General features: G+C 39.9%; 1 protein-coding gene across 5 annotated transcripts in view; it reads left to right on the top strand.

Annotated features, from left to right (window-relative positions):
* Positions 1-5,327: 5,327 nt before the first annotated feature.
* Positions 5,328-22,892, top strand: part of ADGRG2 (adhesion G protein-coupled receptor G2) — a 51,921-nt gene continuing 34,356 nt past the window's right edge. For 3 of the 5 annotated variants that reach the window (XM_054050883.1, XM_054050873.1, XM_054050854.1), the window contains exons 1-3: positions 5,329-5,482; positions 16,884-17,002; positions 20,476-21,093. In XM_054050883.1, the coding sequence (XP_053906858.1) occupies positions 16,885-17,002; positions 20,476-21,093 (736 nt within the window). In that variant the 5' untranslated portion in view covers positions 5,329-5,482; position 16,884. Of the gene's footprint in view, positions 5,483-16,883; positions 17,003-20,475; positions 21,094-22,892 lie in introns of all 5 variants that reach the window. The other 2 variants (XM_054050863.1, XM_054050893.1) reach the window with 1 other exon arrangement.

Below are 22,892 nucleotides of genomic sequence, written 5' to 3'. Positions count from 1 at the left end.
TCTCGTTGTTTACGTCTTTGCAAAGCTGAAAGCAGAAAATAGATCAAAAGACTCATGGATGATTTTATTTAATCTTCAGTGTTACCAGTTCAAAAAAAACACCTAACCAATTTCTTACCTGATAACCTGTAATTTACATGACTCACAACTAGTGCATGAGATTATAGAGATTATAGAACAGAATATGAGTGATTTTGGAAGGGTATATTTATATATTAAACAGAGAAGTGTAACCGTGTTAGCTGCTCCTTTGTACCTTCAGTCTGTTTCTGGTGTTCACAGAAACTTGTAATATGGCAAAGAAGATGACAAAACCTCACAAAATCCTGATCCATGGAAATTATCAGAAGAACTTTTTGCTTTGTTTTTAAATTAAGTAGATTTGACATAAATGGTGTTATGTTCATGTGATTCATTTAAACAGTCACGCTTAATTCTTTTTAAAAGAATAATCAACTTAAACTCCCTGGGACTGACCATATACATATCACACAGCAAAGCAACCTCCAATCCTGCACACCAGGAATATGGAAGAAGTAAGCACAGGACAACTCTGTTCTATCAAGCACCTCTGTGAAACAAGAGCATCCTACCTTTAGAGCATAAATGAGAAACCAAACAGACCTCACCTATCCCACCTCCTCTCCCCTTTCTTGTGTCAATTACTTGTGTATTCCCTGTGAGACATGAATTACATCATTAGAACAAATTCCATTTGGATACATAAATTATAAACATGAAATGAACACTGCAATACATCACAGTAATGCCTTATCTCCCTAGGAGACACATATACACACAGACATAAATAAAAAGAGAAAGAGTTTAAAGAAAAGAATTAATAAATCCCAAACCAATTAGAAGCATAATCTGAAATTTTGGTTAATGTGAACTTAATGACAATTTAGCCACTGGCTTCGTGGGTTGGGGTTACTATGTTCAGTCTGGTTAAATACAGGTGAAAATGAAATGTTTGAATTATCAAACCCTTGAAATCCAGTATTTCTCTACTAGGAGGATGCACGGCCATACTTATATCAACACCAGTTTATGGCATCCACGCTCCAATTTCCAAGTTAGTGACCTTTTGATCAGTAAATTTCTTGCACGTCCAGGGACTAATAGCTTTATTCAAGATATTAGTAATATGATCACTTTGCCTGGGGAGAGAAAATTTGCTTCCTTCTCTCCAAGGGAGTATCATTCTCTTAAACCTGTGTATCTCACCTGCCATTCCTACTAAGCCGGTGTTCAGTATTGCATAAGCACACAATAAAGGAGACATTGAGCAATCTGAATTAAGACAATCCTTTTTTTGGCATTTTCTCAAAAACATGACAAAACTAATGGGACTGAAAAGTTCTTTATTGTTCAGTTATCCATGCTTATTCCTTAGACCTGCGATCATCTACGTTATTTTGGTAAGTGCATAGGAGTTTGCTTGTGGCTTGCATGCAACGCTGGCCAGATTCAGTATAGACCTAGAACTGTATAGCTCATGCACTGGTATCTGAATGAATATACATAGATTTCAAGGACTTCCCGGGTAAGCACAGATACAAAAATGCACTTTGGGAATTAAGTTCTTAGGCTGGCATCTAGGTGATTATCAATCAATTCTGTTTAGTTTCCCTGTGTTACTGGAAACTGCCCAGCTGTATGTAAAACACAATTTAAATCAACAATTACAGACATAAATTGAATGTTTTCCTTTTGTAAATTGCAGAGTATTTTCTCCTAATACATGAATTTGGCCTGAGTGAAATGGAATAGGTATTTTGAGGCAATTCCCCTGCCCATAGTTACATCTCAGTGCTTGAGAATTCATTAACTGGATGATTTTTATCCAAAAGAAAATGTCATTTGTGAGAGGTGTTGGGTGGATGGAGGCAGACTTCTATTTATCTGTACACTGGTAACTAACTATTCACATAACAAGCAACACAGCTTACTAACGCTGCCAACACAAAGCGTGCACAGGGGTCAGTTGGGCTTCAGTTTCCAGCCTCATTCAAACTTCTAGACTTTCCGTTGGGACATTGCTGAGCCACATTGGTAAAGCACACTGTTTGTGGATGTGTCAAAAGAGCACTGATGTAGAACTACCACGCAAGTCATTTCATAGACAAACAATATCACACCCCTAGCATTAACTTCAGGACAATTTTTCTCTTCTTCCTTATTGACCTCAGACATCTAGAGCAGAAGTGAAGGAGGAGACATAATTCTCATAGGTGGTATAAGCTAGGAAGAAAATACCATTTGTAGTACTTAAACAGTTAAGGAAGTTAAAGATATCCCAGTAACCAAGGCAGAGAAATATAAATACCTCCTGTTTTTTCCTCTGTGAGGTACCTTGAAAGCACTGGCCTGGCATTCCACTAGATACTGGCTCCAAAGCATATAAAGACACTGCTAATCTAAGCAAAATGAAACAAATCTCTTCATCTAACCTCAATTCTTCTTTGCAATTATTTCTATATGAAACACTGCTCATCATATGAACTCATCACACTTTGCATCCTCAGGAAGACCTGCTTGACACTTGCTAGCAGGAGAGGCAATTGTGCTCACTGTTGCTCCCTCAGAGGAGGTGGGCTGGTGACAGCGGTATGTAGGCTGACTTTGGGCTAAAAGCCGTTGAGTGTAGCACAGGTTATCAATTATAGAACAGGCTCTTCTAGGTGAGTTTGGGATACCGTCAACTCCTTAGAGTTTTAAGTGTTTGTGCTCATAGTTCTTGGGCAGATACTTTGGTAATGTATCAAGATTTAGGGCTAGGCATAGTGGCGTATCTAATCCCAGTTTGTGCTCTAGCATTCGTGGATCTAATCTGTCAAGGGGGACTAGGATCATTTTAATGGTGGCTTTAGGTGCAGCTTGGGCTTATTACAGCTTAGCTGCGCTTTGATCTCAGGTGTTATGACAGAGTGTGTACCACTCTTTATGCGGTGTTACAGTTAATTTGGGCTTCTGGTGTGACCACAGTGGCTGGCACAAGATTTACCAACCCTGAAGATAATTGCTATGACTAAGTCAAGTTTGCACATGACATGAGTCTGTGGAGTTCGTAGAATTTGTCCGTCTTATCTGCAGTGACACAGAGATGTTTCCTAAAGCTCCAGCCTTTCCCTCAGGATGTGCAGTGTGAACTGCTCTTTCCAGCTATGCCCAGGAGCCAGGCTGTTCTCAGCAGTGCCTAGTGACCAAAGCTCCAGCCCACGTGCAGAGAGCAGCTCCTAATCATTTTGCTATAATAAGCAATTAAAAAAAAAAAAAAAAAAAAAAAAGGGAAAGTAATTGAAAATGTTACATTTTCACAATACGTTTAGAATCATAGAATGGTTTGGGTCAGAAGGGACCTTAAAGATCATCCAGTTCCAATCCCCTGCCATGGGCAAGGACATCTTCCACTACCTCGAGGTGCTCAAACCCTCATCCAATTTGGCCTTGAACACTTCCATGGATGGGGCATCCATGACTTCTCTGGGACTCACCATCCTCACAGCAGAACATTTCTTCCTAACGTCTAATTAAAATCTCCCCTTTCAGCTTAAATCCAACCCAAACTATTCTATGATTCTGTGATTCTATGAACTGACTGAAGGTCTTGGTGAATACCAGACCCAACATGAGTGAACAGTGTGCTGCAGCAGCAAAGTAGGCTAACAGGATGTTGGGGTGCACCAAGAAGTGTATCACCAGCAGAGATAAAGAAGTCACTACTCCACTCTACTGAGTGCTTGTCAGGCCACACCTGGTGTACTGCATCCAGTTTTGGTCCCTGCTGTACAAAAAGATGTGGACAGGCTTGAGAGGGTCCAGAGAAGGGCCACTAAGATGATCAGATATCTGTCTAGGAAACCTACCATATATAGTAAAGCTGACGGTCTGTTCAGCCTTGAGAGGAGAAGGCTTAGAGCAGTCCTTATTACTGTGTACCAGTACATAAAGGCTGTCTACCAGGAGGATGGCGACTCCATTTTCATGAGGAGTCACACAGAAAAGACAAGGGGTAATGGAAGTGGTGGATTCCTCTGCACCAGACACTTTTAAGGCTCAGCTTGACAGAGTGCTGGGCCATCTCATTTAAACTTGTAGATCACCTAAAAAGGTTGGACGGGATGATCCCTGAGGTCCCTTCCAACCTGGCATTCTATGATTCTATAAAAACATGAATCTCAAATGAAGTCAAAAGAAGGCTGCTAATTCTAAAAAACTACATTTACATTATAGGTCCATGTAGTTAAGTCTGTTTTAAAACTAAGCTAACCGAGAAAAAAAATAGGCTGTTTAAACACCGAACATATTGTCCATCAAGGAATTTAGAATCATAGAATCACCAGGCTGGAAAGGATCTTTGGGATGATCGAGTCCAACCATACCTCTCTGCCACTAAACCATATCCTCAAGTACATTTACGTGTCTTTTAAACACCTCCAGGGATGGTGACTCAACCACCTCCCTGAGCAGCCTCTGACAGTGCCTGATGACCCTTTCAGTGAAAATTTTTTCCCTAACGTCCAATCTGAACCTCCCCTGGTGCAGCTTGAAGCCATTTCCCCTCGTCCTATCACCTGTAACCTGGGAGAAGAGACCAACACCCTCCTCTCTACAATCTCCTTTCAGGCAGTTGTAGACAGTGATAAGGTCTCCCCTCAGCCTCCTCTTCTTCAGGCTAAACAACCCCAGTTCCCTCAGCCGCTCCTCGTAAGACTTGTTCTCCAGCCCCCTCACCAGCTTCGTTGCTCTTCTCTGGACACGCTCCAGAACATCAACATCCTTCTTGTGGTGAGGGGCCCAGAACTGAACACAGTACTCAAGGTGCAGTCTCACCAGTGCCGAGTACAGAGGGAGAATAACCTCCCTGGACCTGCTGGTCACACCATTTCTGATACAAGCCAAGATGCCATTGGCCTTCTTGGCCCCCTGGGCACACTGCTGGCTCATGTTCAGCCGGCTGTCGACCACCACCCCCAGGTCCTTCTCCTCCAGGCAGCTTTCCAGACACTCTTCCCCAAGCCTGTAGCGCTGCTCGCGGTTGTTGCGTCCCAAGCGCAGGACCCGCTTTAGCGGCTTAAGCAGAGCGGTAACTCCTAGCCTGTTGCATCCGGCCTCGGCGAATCCCCGTGGTCTCGCCCTTATGCTGCCTTGACACCCCGCAACCTGCCGGGACCCCCGCCCTCCCCGCCGCTCCCGCCGCTGCCCGGGACGCCGCCCGCAGCCGCGGGAGCCTCTCCCGAGGGGCCCCTCTCCCGTCTGGGTTGGCGGCACCTCCCTCGCCCTGCCTCCGCCTCCCTACACGCCCGCATCCCGCGGCTGCCCCGGCTGCTGCAGCCCCTCCTGCGCCCAGTGCCGAGCGGGGCGGGACGGGCGGTCCCTCGGGGACCGGGAGAGCGGCTGCGGGGCGCGGAGCGGGAGCAGAGGCAGCGGGCTCTCCAGGAGGGACAAGGTGGGAGCCTCCCTGCACTGCTGGGATAAGGTGAGTGGCTCCGGGAGGCAGGGATGCGCAGGTGTCCGGGAATGGGCTTTTCCTGCCCGCGCTTCCCGGTGGGACGAGCAAGGGGAGTGAGGACAGAAGCTGCCCAGCAGGATGATGCGTGCGAGGCTGGCGGTGACGGGCGGAGAACGGGTCATGGAGTCATAGAGTGGTTTGCGTTGGAAGGTACCGTAAAACCCATCTAGTTCCAAGCCCTCAGCCACGGGCACGGACACCTCCCACCGGATCGGGTTGCTCAGAGCCCATCCAGCATGGCTCTGAACGCTTCCAGGGAAGGGGAATCCACAACTCCGCTGGGCAGAGGAGCTTCGCCCCGCGCATCCGAGCCCCCCCGGCTCCCTCTCCGCCTCCTTCCCACGCATCCCTTCCCTCCAGCGGGTCCCATGTGTGAGTGCGATGGGTGGTGGGCTGGGGGGGAGATGCCGCCTGCGAGCGGGGCCGGGGCCGGGGCCGTTGGTGGCCGTTGGTGGCCGCCGGTGGCAGCTGGGGCTTGCGGTGCCCGTGCGGGGGGCGAGGGCAGCGCGGCGGTTCCTCGGCTTCACAGCGGGGACTGCGCTGCTTACCAGGTACGTTTCTCAGTGGTGGTGGTGCTCCTGGAAAGGGATCCTTCTGTTTTCCAGCCTTGTTTTAAGCGCTTACTCAGCGGTGATTAAAAAGAATAATAATAATAATTTAAAAAAAAAATCAGTAACGTATTTAAATCGGTTCAAAAGTGAATGATTTTTGACTGATGGATCAGCGGGGTTCGTATGTGGTGTATGATAAAGAGCCGGGGCAGTGTCTTGCTGGGACTGAATTTCTAGGCTGGGTCAGGTTTTGCTCTCCCACGCATTTTCTGTGGGAACGGGTGCTGTGTATACCTTTAGCTCAAAAGTTTTTATACTGCTTGTTTCTGCAAGGTAGCCTGTATTGGTTAAAGTAAAATGTATTCAGAGTAACCTGCTACATGCGGTAGTGGTTTTGAGGGGGGTTTGATATGTTTTTTGTCTTGTCTCTTTACATTGTGCAAGGGAGGGAGGATCAGTGTACTGGAAGCATCCTCTCCTGGCTGCATTTATTTTTGCTTTGCAAATATATAGTTTTTTTTCATTCCTGGGTAGTACTTACAACAGTACTGAACTCTATTGCTTTTACTGTGTGATTGTCTGGCATTGATTTATGCGGAAATGTTGAAGATATGTTTGTAAACTAATTCACTAGCCTTCTAAAGGAATGCCTATCCAGCAAATTAAACGTTATCGTACAAGCCCAGGCTGGTTTTGACTTACATGAAATTTGTTATAGTAATGCTGAAAAAGTGGTAGAATGAGTTTCAGCACGAGCCAAAATAAAGGTTTACAACCGCAGATAAGCAGATCTCAGTATTATTTGGTCCCAAACCAAACTATTTCAGTATTGTATTTAGCGCCATCATTTGTGCTGAGAAGGTAAAGCTGGCTTTATGGGTCTCTATTCAGAATAAGTTTCTTCTTTTTGCTTGCATAGTCTAACGTACATCATCATCAGAATAGAGCTGTGCAAGTTGATATTCCTGTTCTTAAGCTTTAAGCTTATGCCTGTAGCCATTCCTTCCTAAGCTGGGAAATATAGTCCTGTGACCGCATGGGGGAAACACGCAGGATTTGGTCTTCTGCTGGGTAACCAGAAATGTCTGTGTTGAACTAGAGAACGGAAAACATGTCTTTTCTTAGGGGGGTCTCACTTGTCTTCAGTGAGGAAGCACGCTTATAACGCTTATACTGATAAAGACAATCTCCAAAGTGAAATGCCTTGTCAGAAGATGCAGGAAAGGAATTGCATGTAAACAAAGTTTTGGTCAGATGCGAATCAGGGCTACAAAATTTTCTGCTTACACTGCAAGTTTACTTTATTTCTGCTGTGGCAGTCAGGCACTAAATGAACTAATGTCATCAGTATCTTTATTAATGTTACTTTGATTAAGGTAGGTTAACGTGGTTCTGTAGATTAGGTGGCCTTTGTGAGCATGTTTTTTCTCTTCAGTGCCTTCCAAATTTAATGTTAAATTTCTATTTCCAATACATAAACAGAAATTGGCTCAAATTAGAGACAGCTGGAGAGGGATGAAGGACTAAATTCCCATTCTCGAGTTAGTTGCTCAATTTATACAGTTTTTGTGCTGTGAATGCTTTTAGTCAGGTCTTCCACTAATAACTGTAGAATGTCAGCAGATTGAGAAAGTTTGGGACTTCATGAGAGAGTATTGTTGTTACATTTGAACAATTTGTATTACATAAGTATGTAAAATGATGGCCTTGGTAAACACAGTATAGCTTTAAAACTGATCACTACACTTGAGTTTGGATTTTTATGTTTTCGCTGGAGTAGTTGATTAGATTATTGGAAGGCCAAAATCAGGGTACCTCATACAATTAATTTCGTTAACTTCAATGGAAGACTTGGCATGAATAAGGTATGCTATTTGGCCTGAAGTGTTAGCTTTCTGATAAATTGTAAGTTTAGTGGTATTATTGTATCTAGGTGCAGTTAAAAGCATTTCTCTTTTTTCAGATGCATGTATTTAGAGAATATTAATTTGTTGCAGGATACTGGTGGGTGCTACTCAGCTTGCGAACAAGAAAGATGCAGAGTGAATAATTTCATGTTTATTAGATAGGTGGTTGTGATTATGAGGGTCTTATCCTTTCCAGCCATAAATTCCTGATGGAATTACAATTTGGAAAGGGTCTGTACTTTCTTTCTGTGTAACTTGTTACACACTGAGCGATAGGCTTCTGTAACTGTGTGGTAATTAATAGGACTCAATTATCTTGGAGTCTTGTGTTACTGTTGTGCAAAAATATCTTTGAAATTTATTGTTGTTCAGGGTGGACAAAGGATCTTTTGTAGCTGACGTTAAATCAAAGACAAAAAAAAGGTATCTCAAACTCCTCCCTGCATGAGTCACATGGATTTGTCTCCAGCTGTGAGCAGAACATCTTGTTATGCCACAGGTGTTCAGCCCGTGAGTGTTACATGGGCTTCAGTACAGTCTTATTGCAGGTAATATGCAGTGGAACTCAAACAAGATTTAAGAAGTGTATTTGGCAGTTTTTTCTTTTCAGCTAATGCCTTATTAATACTGTGATTTTGCTCTTCCATTCTAGGTCTTCTGCTGGCTACTGAAATGCAGTAAATGCAGTGTGCTTAGCATCTCAGAGAAAAACTGTAGTTTGTAACATGATTTTCTTGGTTTTGTTTGCTTTAAAAGAAAAATGTAGGATGTCAGTTTTACTAGATGAGACAGGGTATGGAAAAGAAATGGTTCATGAAGTTTCCCAGTCCACTTAGAATTTATATTTTCACTTCGTAGAATTTAGAGGGAATTACTATAATTTATATTATTTCTGTTTCCTGAAGTTTGCATGAGATGAGTACCTTAGGTGATGCCTTAGTTGCCAAAAAAAGAACAACGGCTCACAAAAAGCTATAAACACCATTTATGGTATTCCTTAAAGGAATTGTCAAAGAGTTAAGGCCCAAGATACCCATCAGTAGGTTTGTCAGAAGTTGGCATGTCTGACAAGATGTGACACATTTAGAAATAGTAGAACTAGCAAGAAAATGAGTAATGTGAGTATGCCGATTATGGAAACATTTTTGTGCACATGTAACAAAACCCAACATCTTTTTACTGATGCTTTTAGTGTTTTAAGTATTTTCTTAAAAATCCCTTTTATATTCTTTACAGAAAAAATTACTGTGGCTCTCTGCCTGGATTTATTAGACATCTGGGCATGCCTGATTGTGAAAGTTGCCAAATTCCACATTTAGTTTCTGAGTTTTCAACTAGCCTTTAATTTGTTTCATTTGCACCAAATTAATTATGGACGTAAGCTGATTGAATGGGTTTCTGATAATACTTGTCACTTTGGTTTTTGAAGTCCAGAGGACTTTGTTCTGTCATTACTTATTCATAGCATAGTTCAAGTATTCATATAATTTGAATTAAAAAGTACTTTCTTTTTTACTTCCTTATCTGTGTTTCAGCAAGTCAGCATTGTGGCTAGGGTGGTTTATTTGTAAGCAGGCTAGTCACTTTTTTGTGTAGAGGTGGTGATGGTGAAAGAAGCCATGGGCAGTGTAATTGCAAGGAGTAAATTTTCTGAGCTGATCCGTTGACAGGGGCTGCACACAGAAATGATGCTGGTTTAAATAAATTATTCTGAAGTTACTTTGGAGTCATCAGCTCTCTCGTGTGACCACTTTCACGAATTTAAGAATGATTGCTACTCACTAAGTTGTTTCAGTTATATTAGTCTGACATGAGCTCCAGTTGGAACTTTGCCTCCTCTTCTTTCCGTAACAACAGATTATGGCATTTGTCCTGGCAATGGTGTCATCTCCTTTTCCCTAGGCTCCACGGAATTACATTGTACTCTAAGGAGGAGCAGTGCTAAAAGAGGCCTAGAACTCTGTTCTGGCGTAACCCAGTTACCAAGGATGTCTTAATAGAGGACCCTCAAATCTTCACCTCATGTGGAGATTGAGGTGCCAAAGTGACTGCATTTCCTTAGGCTGTATAGGGTAGCGATGCCTTATTCCTAATCAGAATTGTAGTGGGGGTCTGGAAGATGCTTGCTTTAGTACATCTATCTTTCAAATATGATCATTTTTATTTCTTTGACCAAATTATAAATTTTGGTCATTGGGTTGTTGATTAAAAAAGTCTGGGAGACTATTTAAAAGAAACAAAACCCCCCAAACCTCCACTAAATATTCTTAGCTTCCAGACTGATTTTAACAGTTCTTAGTGCAAGGTCCAAGAGACCTGTTAAGTCCATAAAATGAAGCTTAGGATGAAATCACAGTATGATTTCTTTTTTAAGACTTTGGCGAGGCAATGCTGCTATTCAAGCCAACAGAGCATAGAAAGGAGAGTAGGGAAAGAAAGCATAAAGTGAGCAGAAACAACTGTTCCTGTTTTAGAGTAAGTCAAAATAAACTTTCAGGTCTCAATTTTAAAAGTAGGAAAATTGAAAGTATGAGCTGAACAATCTTATTTCTGGCATGCCTGGCCCTCGCTTGGTTCCTTACAGCCTGCTTACATTGTTCACTCGTTTGAATATTCTAGCTTTACAAAACTCTTTGTCCTTCTCTCTTTCTCTCTGCATCAAATTCAAGTCCATTACTGAATATAAAGGCTTTGTAAAACCTTTGTATGTCCTTCCTCATCTTTTTTACATGGCTCAAGGTACACGTCTAGCATTCTTTTAATCTTTTTTCTATGTGCCTACTTAAATGTGGTCTTTGTTGTACTTTCAGTCTTCTACTCTGCCGAACACTTCTTTTGTTATTTCGCTCTCCATGAAACCTGAATACCTCCATAACCTGAAGTACTGTTAATGAAAATGTAAACAACTTGCCTTTAGCTGAAGTCACCAGACCTGTGACAAACATAACTACTTCATTAGATCTCTGCCTCTTACACTTCATCAGTACTTCGTAAATGGAAACCTGCTTAGGTATTGTCACTGAATGACTTTTTAGTTTGCTTTAGAAGATTAATAGAGTGCATGGACAATACTGTGCTCTCGAGGGAATAAACAACACAGGGGGGGATTTCCTGGATAGTGTAGAACTTTTATGAGAACTAGAAAGAGGCCTCTTTCTCGTCTCCCAGGTGACTGCTGGATATGGGGAGGTAAAACATTGCCAAACTGCATAAAAGAAAACAAAAACCTGCTTGAAATTGCCCCATTCCAATTTTGCACTATATAGAACAGCACAAGTTACTGGAAGAGAGAATTAAGTAATAAAAGTGCTTTTTGGCACTGAGGTCTGTAATGGAGAGACATCCAATAACTTCACACTCATGAATCCAGTTATATAAACCTTAACAATTAAGCTTACACTTTTACACCAGTCTAAGGGGAGTGGAATTTAGGGCAGACCTTGGCTTACACAGCTTTCTATTTGCAAAATACTCCACAATAAAAGTCTTTCTAATACCAGTATCCTGCAGCAGTTAAAAGGCTAAACAAAACAATGGATTTCTTGGACAGTTTTTGCTTCCATTTATTTCTTTTAAGAACTGGACCAGTGACCTCTTAGTTTTGTAGAAGACTGATGTCTGTAACTAAATGGCTTGCTGCTCTCTATAAGCCAACTTATTAAAAACTAAAATACTTAATATCTTTGAAATAAGTAAAGATATCAGTACGTGTCAGGATGACATGTTTGGAAGGCCCTTAAGCTGGATCCACATATTACCATTGCAGTCTTAGAAAAAGCTGGTGTTCATAACGTGACTAAATTTTGTAGAACACGGTATGCCTGTTTTTACAAGCTTTAATAAACACTGGAGGAAATTAATGAAAACCAAGTTATTATCAGACAGTAATAATCCTATTGCTGTCTTCTGGAAAAACGCATTTGAAAACCCCCGTGGAACAACATTTTTGAATCAATGGTGCTACTTCTGCTGTTAAGTCAGTGAATGCTGTATGTGCCAAAATTCACAGTGACATAAGACTTTCCAGCATAAGCGTCCTCCCTATTACATCTGACTTGCTTCAGCCAAAATTTAAAAATAACATTAAAACTTTACTACATTTTAGTTCCAGTCTGGAAAATATAAGGGGTTGATGGAAGAAGTCTAGAGTCTTATGTTTCTGAAAGTAATTAAAGGCAACAAGAAGATTTGATACTTGAGCAGTGTGATATTTCTCTTGCTCTTTTCTGCTTTTTATCACGTGGTGTAGATTTGAATAATGCAGACTGTCACAGATCAATAGCCAGAAACTTACCATTCATTATTACCCTCCTCCTCAACAGAAAATTGTATAAATTTGAGAGGGATTTTTGTTAAAATCCAAGATTTTAATATCTGCAGAAGTAGATGGAATAAGCTCCAAAGACCATGGATTAAATAAGTGTGACTTGGACACAGCAGCTTGAAGTTCAGCAGCAGACAGCATGGTTAGAAGTAAATGTTTGATTGCTTTGGGTCATGATTTCCAACCTAAGTTTCTGTTACCAACAGTTTATGCATTGCCACTGAGAACCTCCTGTGGCTAAAACTTGGCATAAAAGAACTGATACATATTTTTAATTTTAAATAGTGCCCGTAAACAGCTATATTTTACAAGAAATGTAAAATTTGAATGTAATTTTCACCAGTTTAACAAAGTACACTACAGCACTGAGCAGCTGTATTTACATTTTGCATTTTCTTTGGCTTTAAGCATGTTGGAAATGTATCTGTTGTAACACAAGGCAAACAGTCTCTTAAGGTAAGTGCTATACCTCTTAATATGCCGTCTGTGAGTGCATACTTGGAAAGCAGTCCATGTTTCTCACACTGCACTTTGAGAGGAGCTGCGCCATACAGTCCACCTTGAGGCTGGTTGTAGAGGCACAGATTCCATCTCCTCTGCCTTCCAGTTGTGCTTGTTACACAAGCCCGGTTATTTTCCTGGGACACATCAAAATTGTTCCACTGTGGATGCCTGTGCCTGACTAGCTAGATGAAGGACTTTAAAACCATCAGCTTCCAATAGTGCTACTCATCTTCCAGAGGGACAAAGCTGGGTACAGCAGAGTAAACACAGTAAAAGTCTATCACTTTTTGATACAGGCCATGGTTATAATAGTTGTCTTTGCCTCCTCTTGTAAGTTGCTCTTGCCTTACTAGCCTTCATCCCTCTATTCTGCCAGTCCTTCTGCAACAGTGTTTGTCTTGGTCAGCCTGTTTGATTTCAGCAGCTTCTCCTGCAGAAATTCTGTGTTCTTTAAGCAGATAAAGATCTCATTGTGTTGGAAGATAATTCCATCAAAAAAGTAGTAAAATAGCGTGACATGAGCTAATTAATACTAATGGTAAGAATACAGACTCTTCTTTAAACTGTCCTTGTTTTCGGTAACCTCTTTAATTTCCATGGAATGTGATGCTAATTCAGGCCTGCAACAGGTGTGACGTGACACACAAAGCAACCGTTTATTTTTCCAAAGTGTGTTTGTTCATTTGTTTTAAGAAAAGTTCTAGCATTTCTAGTTTCATTTTCAAATTAATGACATAGGATCATAGATTCATAGAATCATAGAATGATTTGGGTTGGAAGGGACTCTAAAGATCATCCAGTTCCAGCCTCCCTGCAGGGGACACTTCCCAGTGGATCAGGTTACTCAAAGCCTCATCCAACCTGGCCTTGAACACCTCCAGGGATGGGGCATCCATGGCTTCTCTGGGCAACCTCTTCCAGTGCCTCACCACCCTCACAGTAAAAAATTTCTTCCCGATACCTAATCTAAATCTCCCCTCTTTCAGTTTTAAACTGTTACCCCTTATCCTGTCACTGCACTCCCTGATAACAAGTACCTCCCAGCAAAATGTACTGCAAAATTACAGACTTTTGTTTAAATACTGGATAAACATTAGCAAAGCTCACTCTGGAAGGCCTGAATTACAGAAAGGTCTATTCAAATTCCTCAGGGCTACATCGCATTCAGGCAGAGTTGGAGTCAGACGAATAAATTTCTTGTCTCTTGCCCTCAAATTTAGGCTCTTTGAATGCAGTTGTTGGTTTTGGTGGATGGGGCATTAATGTGACTGTCTAAGAAGGCACACTTGATAGTACAGGATTAAACCTTTGTTCTAGTCAGCTCATTTCATATATATCTCTTGGCAGAACTGAGGTTTAAGGAGGAAACTAAATACAGGAAATACATAGAATCATTTAGGTTGGAAAAGACCTTGAGATCATTGAGTCCAACTGTAAACCTAACACTGCCAAGTCCACAACTAAACTATTTCCCTAAGAACCACATTTTTTAAATCCGGGGATGGTGACTCAACCACTTCCCTGGGCAGCCTGTTCCAGTGCTTGACAAACCTTTCAGTGAAGAAATTTTTCCTAATATCCAATCTAAATCTCCCCTGGCACAACTTGAGGCCATTTCCTCTCATTCTGTCACTTGTTACGTGGGAAACAGGAGCTTTCTGAATCTATATTATATGTGAGACAGAGTAAGCAGTTTGCTTAAGCAATCATCGATGCAGCATCGATGGCTAAACTTGTGCCACTGAGTATTTTTGGCCTCCATCCCATTCACATTTCAATTCTTGATGTCTAGGTCATAGAGGCAAGGGATGTGGGAATTTGTGCTTGGTTTGTTGCCTAAATCCATCACTATGGATAGATGGTTTACTGTACAAAGAAAAGATCTCCCCATAAAATGGAGGAATAGATAGGCAGCTTGAATTTGCTTGCAAGTGACCTGATTTGAGACTAGAATGAAAAGCATGAGTAAGCAAAGAGAAGAAACACAGCTTTTGGATGGGCATCACTTTTAGCCCTGGTAAATTATATTTTGATGCACAGTCCTTGAAGTAGTGAAGTATTTTTAATCATAGTAGTTCTTGTTATCAGGTTCTTAGGGTAATTAATGTAGTTCTGCTACTTAGTTTACTGACTGAACAACTTCATTAATACATGATTTTTAGACATTCAAGAGAAGCAAGGTGAAAACAGGTTTGGACATGTTTCCTGTGCATCTTTAGAAAGCTAGCCTGCCTTTGACATTTCTTGTTTTTTTTTTTTTCTTGGCTTTGTTTGGTTTTGATTTGTCCTACATAGGATACTGTGGATTAGCTGTGTTCCATTGATTTAGCATGCCATTTATTTTCTCTCAGCTTTAGTGTGCTTGGGTTTTGTATTCCATTTATCAATAGCCTTTCTTCATGCTGCTTAACATCTGCAGCATCAATGCTGATGCCATTCACAGTCTTTCTACAATTTGACATTTCTTTAGTGTATTTCGGTTTCAAGTGTAGCATTCAGAATCTGCAAAGTGGAAGCAGTATGTGTCATTATCCAGATTGGTTTGGTTCAATGCAATCAATCTGATCTTATTTTTCTGCTAGAAATATTGCATACTGTATAATTATTGAAAACCCTGGCTGGCAGCAATATTGCAGTACTCTAATTTTTTAAAAGCCTTTGCTCTATGTTTTGTGTGTTACATTATTATACCTAGGTAATTTATTTGCATGTACATTTAATGAGTTTCCAAAATGTCAATAACAGCAACTTCACTGTTTCTCAGTTTATTCCTCTAGCACTTCTCTAGCAGAGATGATCCTATAGTAACCATTTGGTGCTAATAAATAGTTACGTGAATGCTTGCAAAAGGTACATTTTAGCCCTAACCTTAACACAAGTTTACAGCTCCTGAAAGAGTTCACAATTTACAGTTTCTGGTAAGAAGGGAACCTGTTGCAGCCTGATACAGCATGTATACAGTAAAGTTTGTGAGCTGTGTGAGTGCTAACCAATATAGTCCCACATGCACCAAACTTGTGAGGGCAAAGTTAACCTTCTGGTGCCTTGTAGAATGCTCTGGACTACCGTAAAGCTGATATATTAAAGATAAACAACGCATAAAGTTTGCTGCTTTGCATTGGTTTGAAGAATCAGTTATAGAATCACTTGTAACTATGTATTTACGGTTGGAGTTGATGATCACTAAGGTCTTTTCCAATCTAATGATTCTATGATTCTATGATTTCTGAACCTTTTTATTTAAGAAATAATGCATACACAAAGCATGGGAATGTTTCCCTTAAATGTTTCACTTAATGTTTCTTTCAGCATGCAAAATATTCTGGATGAAGGTTCTTTTAAAAGAGCTTTTTAAAAAAAGTATATAATTTCACAGAAGATTATGTCTTATAGTAGGAGATATGTTCTTTGTCCACCACCATGTCCTATTGCTCACATTAAGGAACTATCATAAGGAAGAGATGTGGACAAACCAGGTTTTGGTGATACTCTCCATGAACTTGCTGCCCACAGTGACTTGTGGCATTTCAAATTTTTTTGCAGTAGCTTCATATCTTAAAAATGAGATGAGGATTGGGAATCAAACTTTTGCTTCTTAGGTGCTCACAGTGTTGTAATGAAAATGTTAGAACCTGTTGGTAGGGGACCGAAGAGATGCTTTCTATATACTAATTGAGATCAAATCTTTTGGATAAGCTCTCAAAACTTTCTCTCTGGTTGGTTTTGGTTGGGTTTTTGTGCGTGTGCGTGTTTGTTGTTGTTTGTTTGTTGTTTTTCCAAATATTGAAAGCCTTATTTCGTAAGTATTCGTTGCCGTGGTCTGATGTATTTGCGTGAGTCTTTGGAGAAATAGAGCATTAGTAGGTTATTCTTGTTGTTGCTTTTTCCTTCCAGCAAACAACTCTTTCTTGGTGACTTGGCAGTAGTCTACAGAATGTTTGTGCAGTATATACCCAATAGTGTAAAAGGGTTGAAAAGATTTACACTGCTAGGTTGAAAATGTAATTGGTAAAAAGTCATAAAATCAGCATACCTGCACTTTTTATATTTAGTGTGGTTTGTTTATTTATTTTTTCTTCTAGAATGGTTGCCTGGGGAAAACAGCAATGCTGTGTTGGCAGAATACAGGATGTTTTCTTGAGATTTCGGACTGTTTTAGCAGTCCTTTTATTTCATTTGTTCCTGGCTACAGCAGTCAAAGGTAAGACAATTTTTTCCTGATTCATCTAGTATTCATTGGTATTCCAAATAAATAACATTAGTCTTGATGAATAGGACTTTTGAATATATTCAGAAAAGGGAGGTTTCTGCCCTCATGAAGTCAAGAGGAAAAAGTGCCATTAACAAGAAAAGAAACAATTGGTGGTTGGCATTGTGATATACAAACCCTTTGCTTACAGTACTTGTTTATATAAAAAATTATCAGTAATAACTTCTTTTTGGCTGTGGATGAGGAGAGAGTATGTAATAACAAGACATTCATTTCTTGCTATTCTTTTGAAATGGAAGTGATACTATTTTCAGAGTGTGTTGTTAAATCTTTTACACTGCTGTTAAACAAACATCACAAGATCCTTTGAGCTTCATTCTACTTAGTGCATGTATGAGTACTGAAAATCTCCTGCATTGCTTTTAGTTGTGAATCTGAATAAGGCTAGGCGCATGATAATAAGGTCCAAAACATGTTACAGAAATTATGTATTTGAATTTGACAGTCTCTGCTCTTTGTATAGCAGTAAATGAAAAATAAATTTGTAAGATTCTTGTACAAACTGGTTAACTGACATGGTGATGCTTTTGTATGAGGTACAGTAGAATCAACAATTAGTGTTTTATCCATGAATGTTTTGTAAGCTGGCAGATACAAAAGTCTGTCACTACTCTGGACCTCAACTGATATAGACAGCAGAGCTTGTCATTCATAACACTTCCTTGTGTCAATAGTGTGTGATACATTTCTCATGTTAGTAATGTGCATGGAATATTTAAAAAAATATTCTTTTTTCCATGTACACAATGTCTAGTTTTAAAAACTGCTTCCTGTGTTGTGGCATGTTATTTTACTTGCAGTCTAAATGTACTTATTAAGTATGCCTGTTTACTGGCGTTGTACTAGCAATGAAGTTTATAGGTTTACACACTAGACTAATTCTCATTCTGTTTCTCCATCTGTATTAATTTTCATAAACTGAAGCTTTTACTGAGACAGAATTTGAGATGCAGGTGATAAAACTGTTACAAAGGTGTTAAGTTTTTAACCTTGTGTACTTTGAATAATAAAAGGACAAGGCTTCTTGGCAGATGTCTTATGAGAATTTTTCCAGGGAAAATTTGGCTGCATCTGGAGTTCTGAGGAAGCAAACAAAAAAAGGGATTTTTATCTTTCACCTATGTATCTCTTGCACGTGTCAGTAATCCTTCAAGAAAAGCTGAACTGATGCAAGAGTTCATTTGTAGTTCCACCCTGTTTTGTTTGGGTTTTTATGCAGTTGGCACTGTCAGCAACATCTCTACTCAGTTCTCTGGTCATCTAAGGTGCCAAAGTATGTTTATGTTCTCCAGGATATATGAATAAAGAAGAGCTGCCTGTGTTCTTTCTGATGTCTCTGGATAGTGTGGCATAGTTATGCTATGATACCTTTTCTGTGCTATATTGATAAAGGTTTGTTCATGGCTGGGTTTCTGAATGTGATTTATATTGTCTAGACCCAGAGGAACTAATTGTAAGCCCAGAATGCTACTCTCGGAGAACAGCCAGTTCCAGCTCCTTGGTTCTCTGGTCAAGGAGCAGCAGCCCACAAATACGATTACTAGAGAAAATAAGCGATGATTAACAGAACTTCCAAAAGCTTTAAAGTAACGTCATCTCCTACTTACATTGGATCCACCCACATATCAAACAGACTTAACTAGCATGATGTTGATAATTAATTTCTAACTATTTTAATGCTGTGTGTGTTCCACTTGCAACAGTGAAGTGCATTTTCTGCTTATGGTTATGATTTCCTTTGTGCTTTTTCAGCATTCTTTGGGTAGACAAACCTCATAAAGTTTTCCAAGCCTTTCTTGTAACAATTCAGGTAGCATTGGTATCTATTCTCTTAACTTTGGCACCCTTTTTGGCACCTTTTGGGGGTTGTTTTTTGATCTGTTTGAATCAAAGTGGGACAGACTTTCCAGTTTTTAGTTTCCAGACTCTCCAAGTAAACTCTTTCCTTTGTTTAAATTAATTAATCAGGCTTTGCATACTGATCAACTAGAGTATTTTTGAATGATATGATATAGACTAGGAGAATCATCAACAGGATCAATCTCATTTTTCATTATTTCTGTTGGTTACCTGCCTTAAGTCTGTCTTCACTTGCGAGTTTATAGTCACTTTTGCTCCCTTGACAATTTTGTAGTATCAGCTGCTCTAGGAATGTAATAGGATTTTGCAGCTGTTTAATTAATTCACTGTTGACACTTAAACACTGATTTAATGCTTACCATGAAATCAGGCCTCTCTCAGAATTTATTCACTTCCAAAATCAAGTCTGATGATGATACCTTAAGTTTTGATTTTTGCTCAGGAATGGACTTCCCATCTTCCAATCTGGGTAGTTAACAGTGACTTCAAGTTTTGAAGCTATGTCAGGAGACTTCCCTTTGGCTGTCTCTGCATGTTCAGAATTGCTTACAGTGGTTTCAGAGGGTATATAGGTCATGCAGGTATACTTCTGACGTTTACTGTCTTAGGAACAGCCGCTGCATCAAAGCTTTCAAAACCTTCAGCATAATTCTTACTTAGTAATGAAAGACTTGAGCAATTATTTTTCTTTGGAGAGACTGTGTCACAAGTGTTGGCGTAGAATTGTATATCTAGCTACTTGTTTCCTTTATAAAGTCAGTTTCCTCGTGATCTGTCCAACTAGAAGGTAGCAGATCTATTTTAATTGTAGTCTTCCTTTTACTAAGAAGAGTAGGTACATTTGAGTTGTGATCTAAAAATATCCACCTCTGTGACATTTTCCTCTCCCACTCAGTCTTCATCAACCCAACTTTTAAGTTATATTTTAAAAACGAGTTTTCCATACTGAGCTGTTCTTAGTTGATTTTGCCTGTTAGACTCTGACAAATAGCCAAAGTGAATGAAGGAATTAATGCTTCAGGGTTGGGCAGGGGGAAGTAGTTCTACTGCTTGCTGTTGGGTCTTTTTTCTTCTGCATTGCTGCAGGACCATGCTAAGTATTGCTTCACCATTCAGAATCCACTCTCTGCTAGTTAGGATTTTCACCTAATTAAGTTTGTGCCCTGAGAGGCTTTTGTTTGGTCTGTAGCCTTGTATGGCACTTCCACAATGTGTGTTGAACTTAAAGAATGATACAGGGTTGTAAAAGACGCCTACAAGTTTCTGCTAATTAGCATCACAAAGAAGTGCATTTACTTCAAAGCTTTCATGAGCAGCTAGGATTTATTGACTACCTCCAAATTTCACGCTTCCCAATGGCAAAAAAAAGCAAAGGAGGGTACAATGTTGTTTCTTAATATTTGTTTTGTTTAATTGTTTTGTTTAATTGTTTTGAAAACTCCTAGGTAGGTGTCTAGGAACAGTATTATATGGAGTAATAACATTCATAGAGAAGATCCTTTTGAAAATGAAATAATTTCACATATTTTTTTTTTTTTATTTAGATCAGGAAGGTTTCCTAGGACAATATAAAGCTGTCTTTAACGCTGCGTGTGAAGATCCTTGGATTTTGTCACCAAGAATTTCTCTGCGTCCCTTGAAAGAATTCATTGTCTGTGTGCACCTCAAGCTATATTCCTCAAATAGTCCCTGGACAGCATATGTATACACTCAAGAAACACCTCACAGCAATCTCTCCGCAAATAGGTATGACCTCGGACTTACAGGAGACCATGGTAAATTGAGTATATGGCTGTTTGGAAATCAAATAAATACAGAAGTAAGACTTCATGAAAACACTTGGAACCGAGTATGTATCCAGTGGAAAAGTGAAGATAAGGAGATGAAAGTGTTCATAAATGAAACAAAAAAAGTAAACAATAAACTAGATGGGAAAGTTAATTTACCTGGAAAAGGGAAGTTCTTCCTTGGCTGTGCAAAGCTGCCGGGCACAGCTACGTCACCTGACCTGGGTATGACTGGGGAGCTGTACATGTTCAGAATGTGGGATAAAGCAAATATAAAGCGATCTCGGGACTGCGAAGATAGTGGTGTTATACGCTGGAGAAAAGAAGATTGGATCTATAATAAGACAGTAGAAGAGGATAACTCTCTGCCATGCGGTAAGTACTAATGCACCCCTATTTTTGAAATAGTATTTTTGTCAGAAGTGGGTCTGCATGTGTCTAACATTTCTGTTGAAAGTCTTACAAAGTCTTTATCTGTTAGTCATTTCTAGCTAAATGCTTGGAGAGATTGTGTGAAGATCTGCAGCTTTCAACAGCTTTTATCCAAATACAAAAAGCATAGCAGCAGTCCTTTAGAGACTTTCAACTCGCTTCAACTTTTGTGTCTGTCTACTGTCCATGTAATGGTAATGAGAGCAGGATGCATCCAACCGAAACTCCTTGGATTATTAGGCCTTTCTATCGATGTCACCTTAAAATAATTAATTCCTTTTCAGGGAATAAGTATAGAGGAAAGCATTGCTAGTACTCAATCTGCACATTCCCTTGGCCAGAACTTCACTGAGTGCAGCTTTTCACTGCTTCACGAGCACATTACACCATCTTTAGTTGGTATAGTCTACATCTGTAGAGATTACTAGACACTCTGAATTCTTGTTTCTATATCAGTACTATCTTTGTTTATTAAAATGCCCAAATGGTTTCTCACACATTTCTCAAAATTCCTTGCTGCCCTGAAAAACAGCCATAAAAAGCTTTAAACCAAAATAAAATAAGATTTTATTTTCAGAGCAATTGATTTTTAATATAGTTGAAATGAAATTAAAGCAAGAGAGTCATCTTCTTTCTTTCTAGCTTTTGTTATCATATCTGTTGACAAGAAAGATGAATCCAGGTTGACTGGGATCCAATTTATCAACAATAGTAAATTGTATTACCTCCTGAGACCTTCAGAGATTTTAAGGTGACAAGCTCAGTTGGTTCCTAAAATTCTTACGTAGCATAGCTGCCTTAGTTAAACTGTGGCACCAGTCTGAGTCTTCATCCCATTTATCCTTAAAAACTATACCTATGTAGTTTTTGCAGGCTAAAAAACGTCTTTTAGGTAATGTTATAATCTCTGCCTGAATGGGTAGATTAAAAGTGTCTCAGTAAGGGCATTAAAATAAGATGACCCAATTTCTTTTTCTGGTAGAGAAAGAATTTGTCCCACAAACTAGGACTCATTGAGAAGGCTGCATCTAACAGTGGGTCATGATGAACAAAATGCCTCTGCTGGCCCGCTGCTGTACTTGAGAGCACATCTTCTCTGTGTGATCTGGGAGAGGAGCTGAAGAAAGGATGTCTTCATTTTGCTTATGTGTGACTGAGTTTGAAGCAACACAGTTCTAGGGCTGAAAGGGGAACCGTCTGGCTACCAGGCAAATGTTTGGCACAAGTAAGGTCTGAGAGACATCTGTCTGGATTGTGAGATAAATCCAGGTCAGAGTGGAGCATCTGTTTGTCCTTCAGTGAGGTACAGAAAGGAAAATCTTCTTGTTTTCAGTTCCAGCACTTTCTGTCCTCAATACAGAGCATCTTTGAGCATTTACAGAGCAGCTTGGTTAGGCAATGCCAAACTCCAGCCCCAGCTCACTACTGATTTTAGAATTAGTGGTTTAGAGGCTTGTGGAATCCTTCGTCTAGCTGCAGGAGCTTTGTAGTGATGCGTGACTTTCAAAGCTCTGTTGTTTAGCCATATTGAACTTTAATTAGGCTGACAGAGGTTTGTTTCAGTACAATGGCCATCCCTACTGCAAAACATAAGTTAACTTCTCTAAATAACTTGGAAGAATAGCAGCTTTCTGAAGAAAAGTTCACTGTTTTTTTTTTTAACAGTTTATTTACCCGTTTTCAGGAATAGATGCATTTTAACTGATTGCCATCCAGCTCCAAGTTACCAGCTGAAGGGTATA

Source organism: Cuculus canorus, chromosome 1 (assembly GCF_017976375.1).
Source record: "Cuculus canorus isolate bCucCan1 chromosome 1, bCucCan1.pri, whole genome shotgun sequence".
Classification (NCBI taxonomy): domain Eukaryota; kingdom Metazoa; phylum Chordata; class Aves; order Cuculiformes; family Cuculidae; genus Cuculus; species Cuculus canorus.
This window is presented reverse-complemented; position numbering and strand designations above follow the sequence as displayed.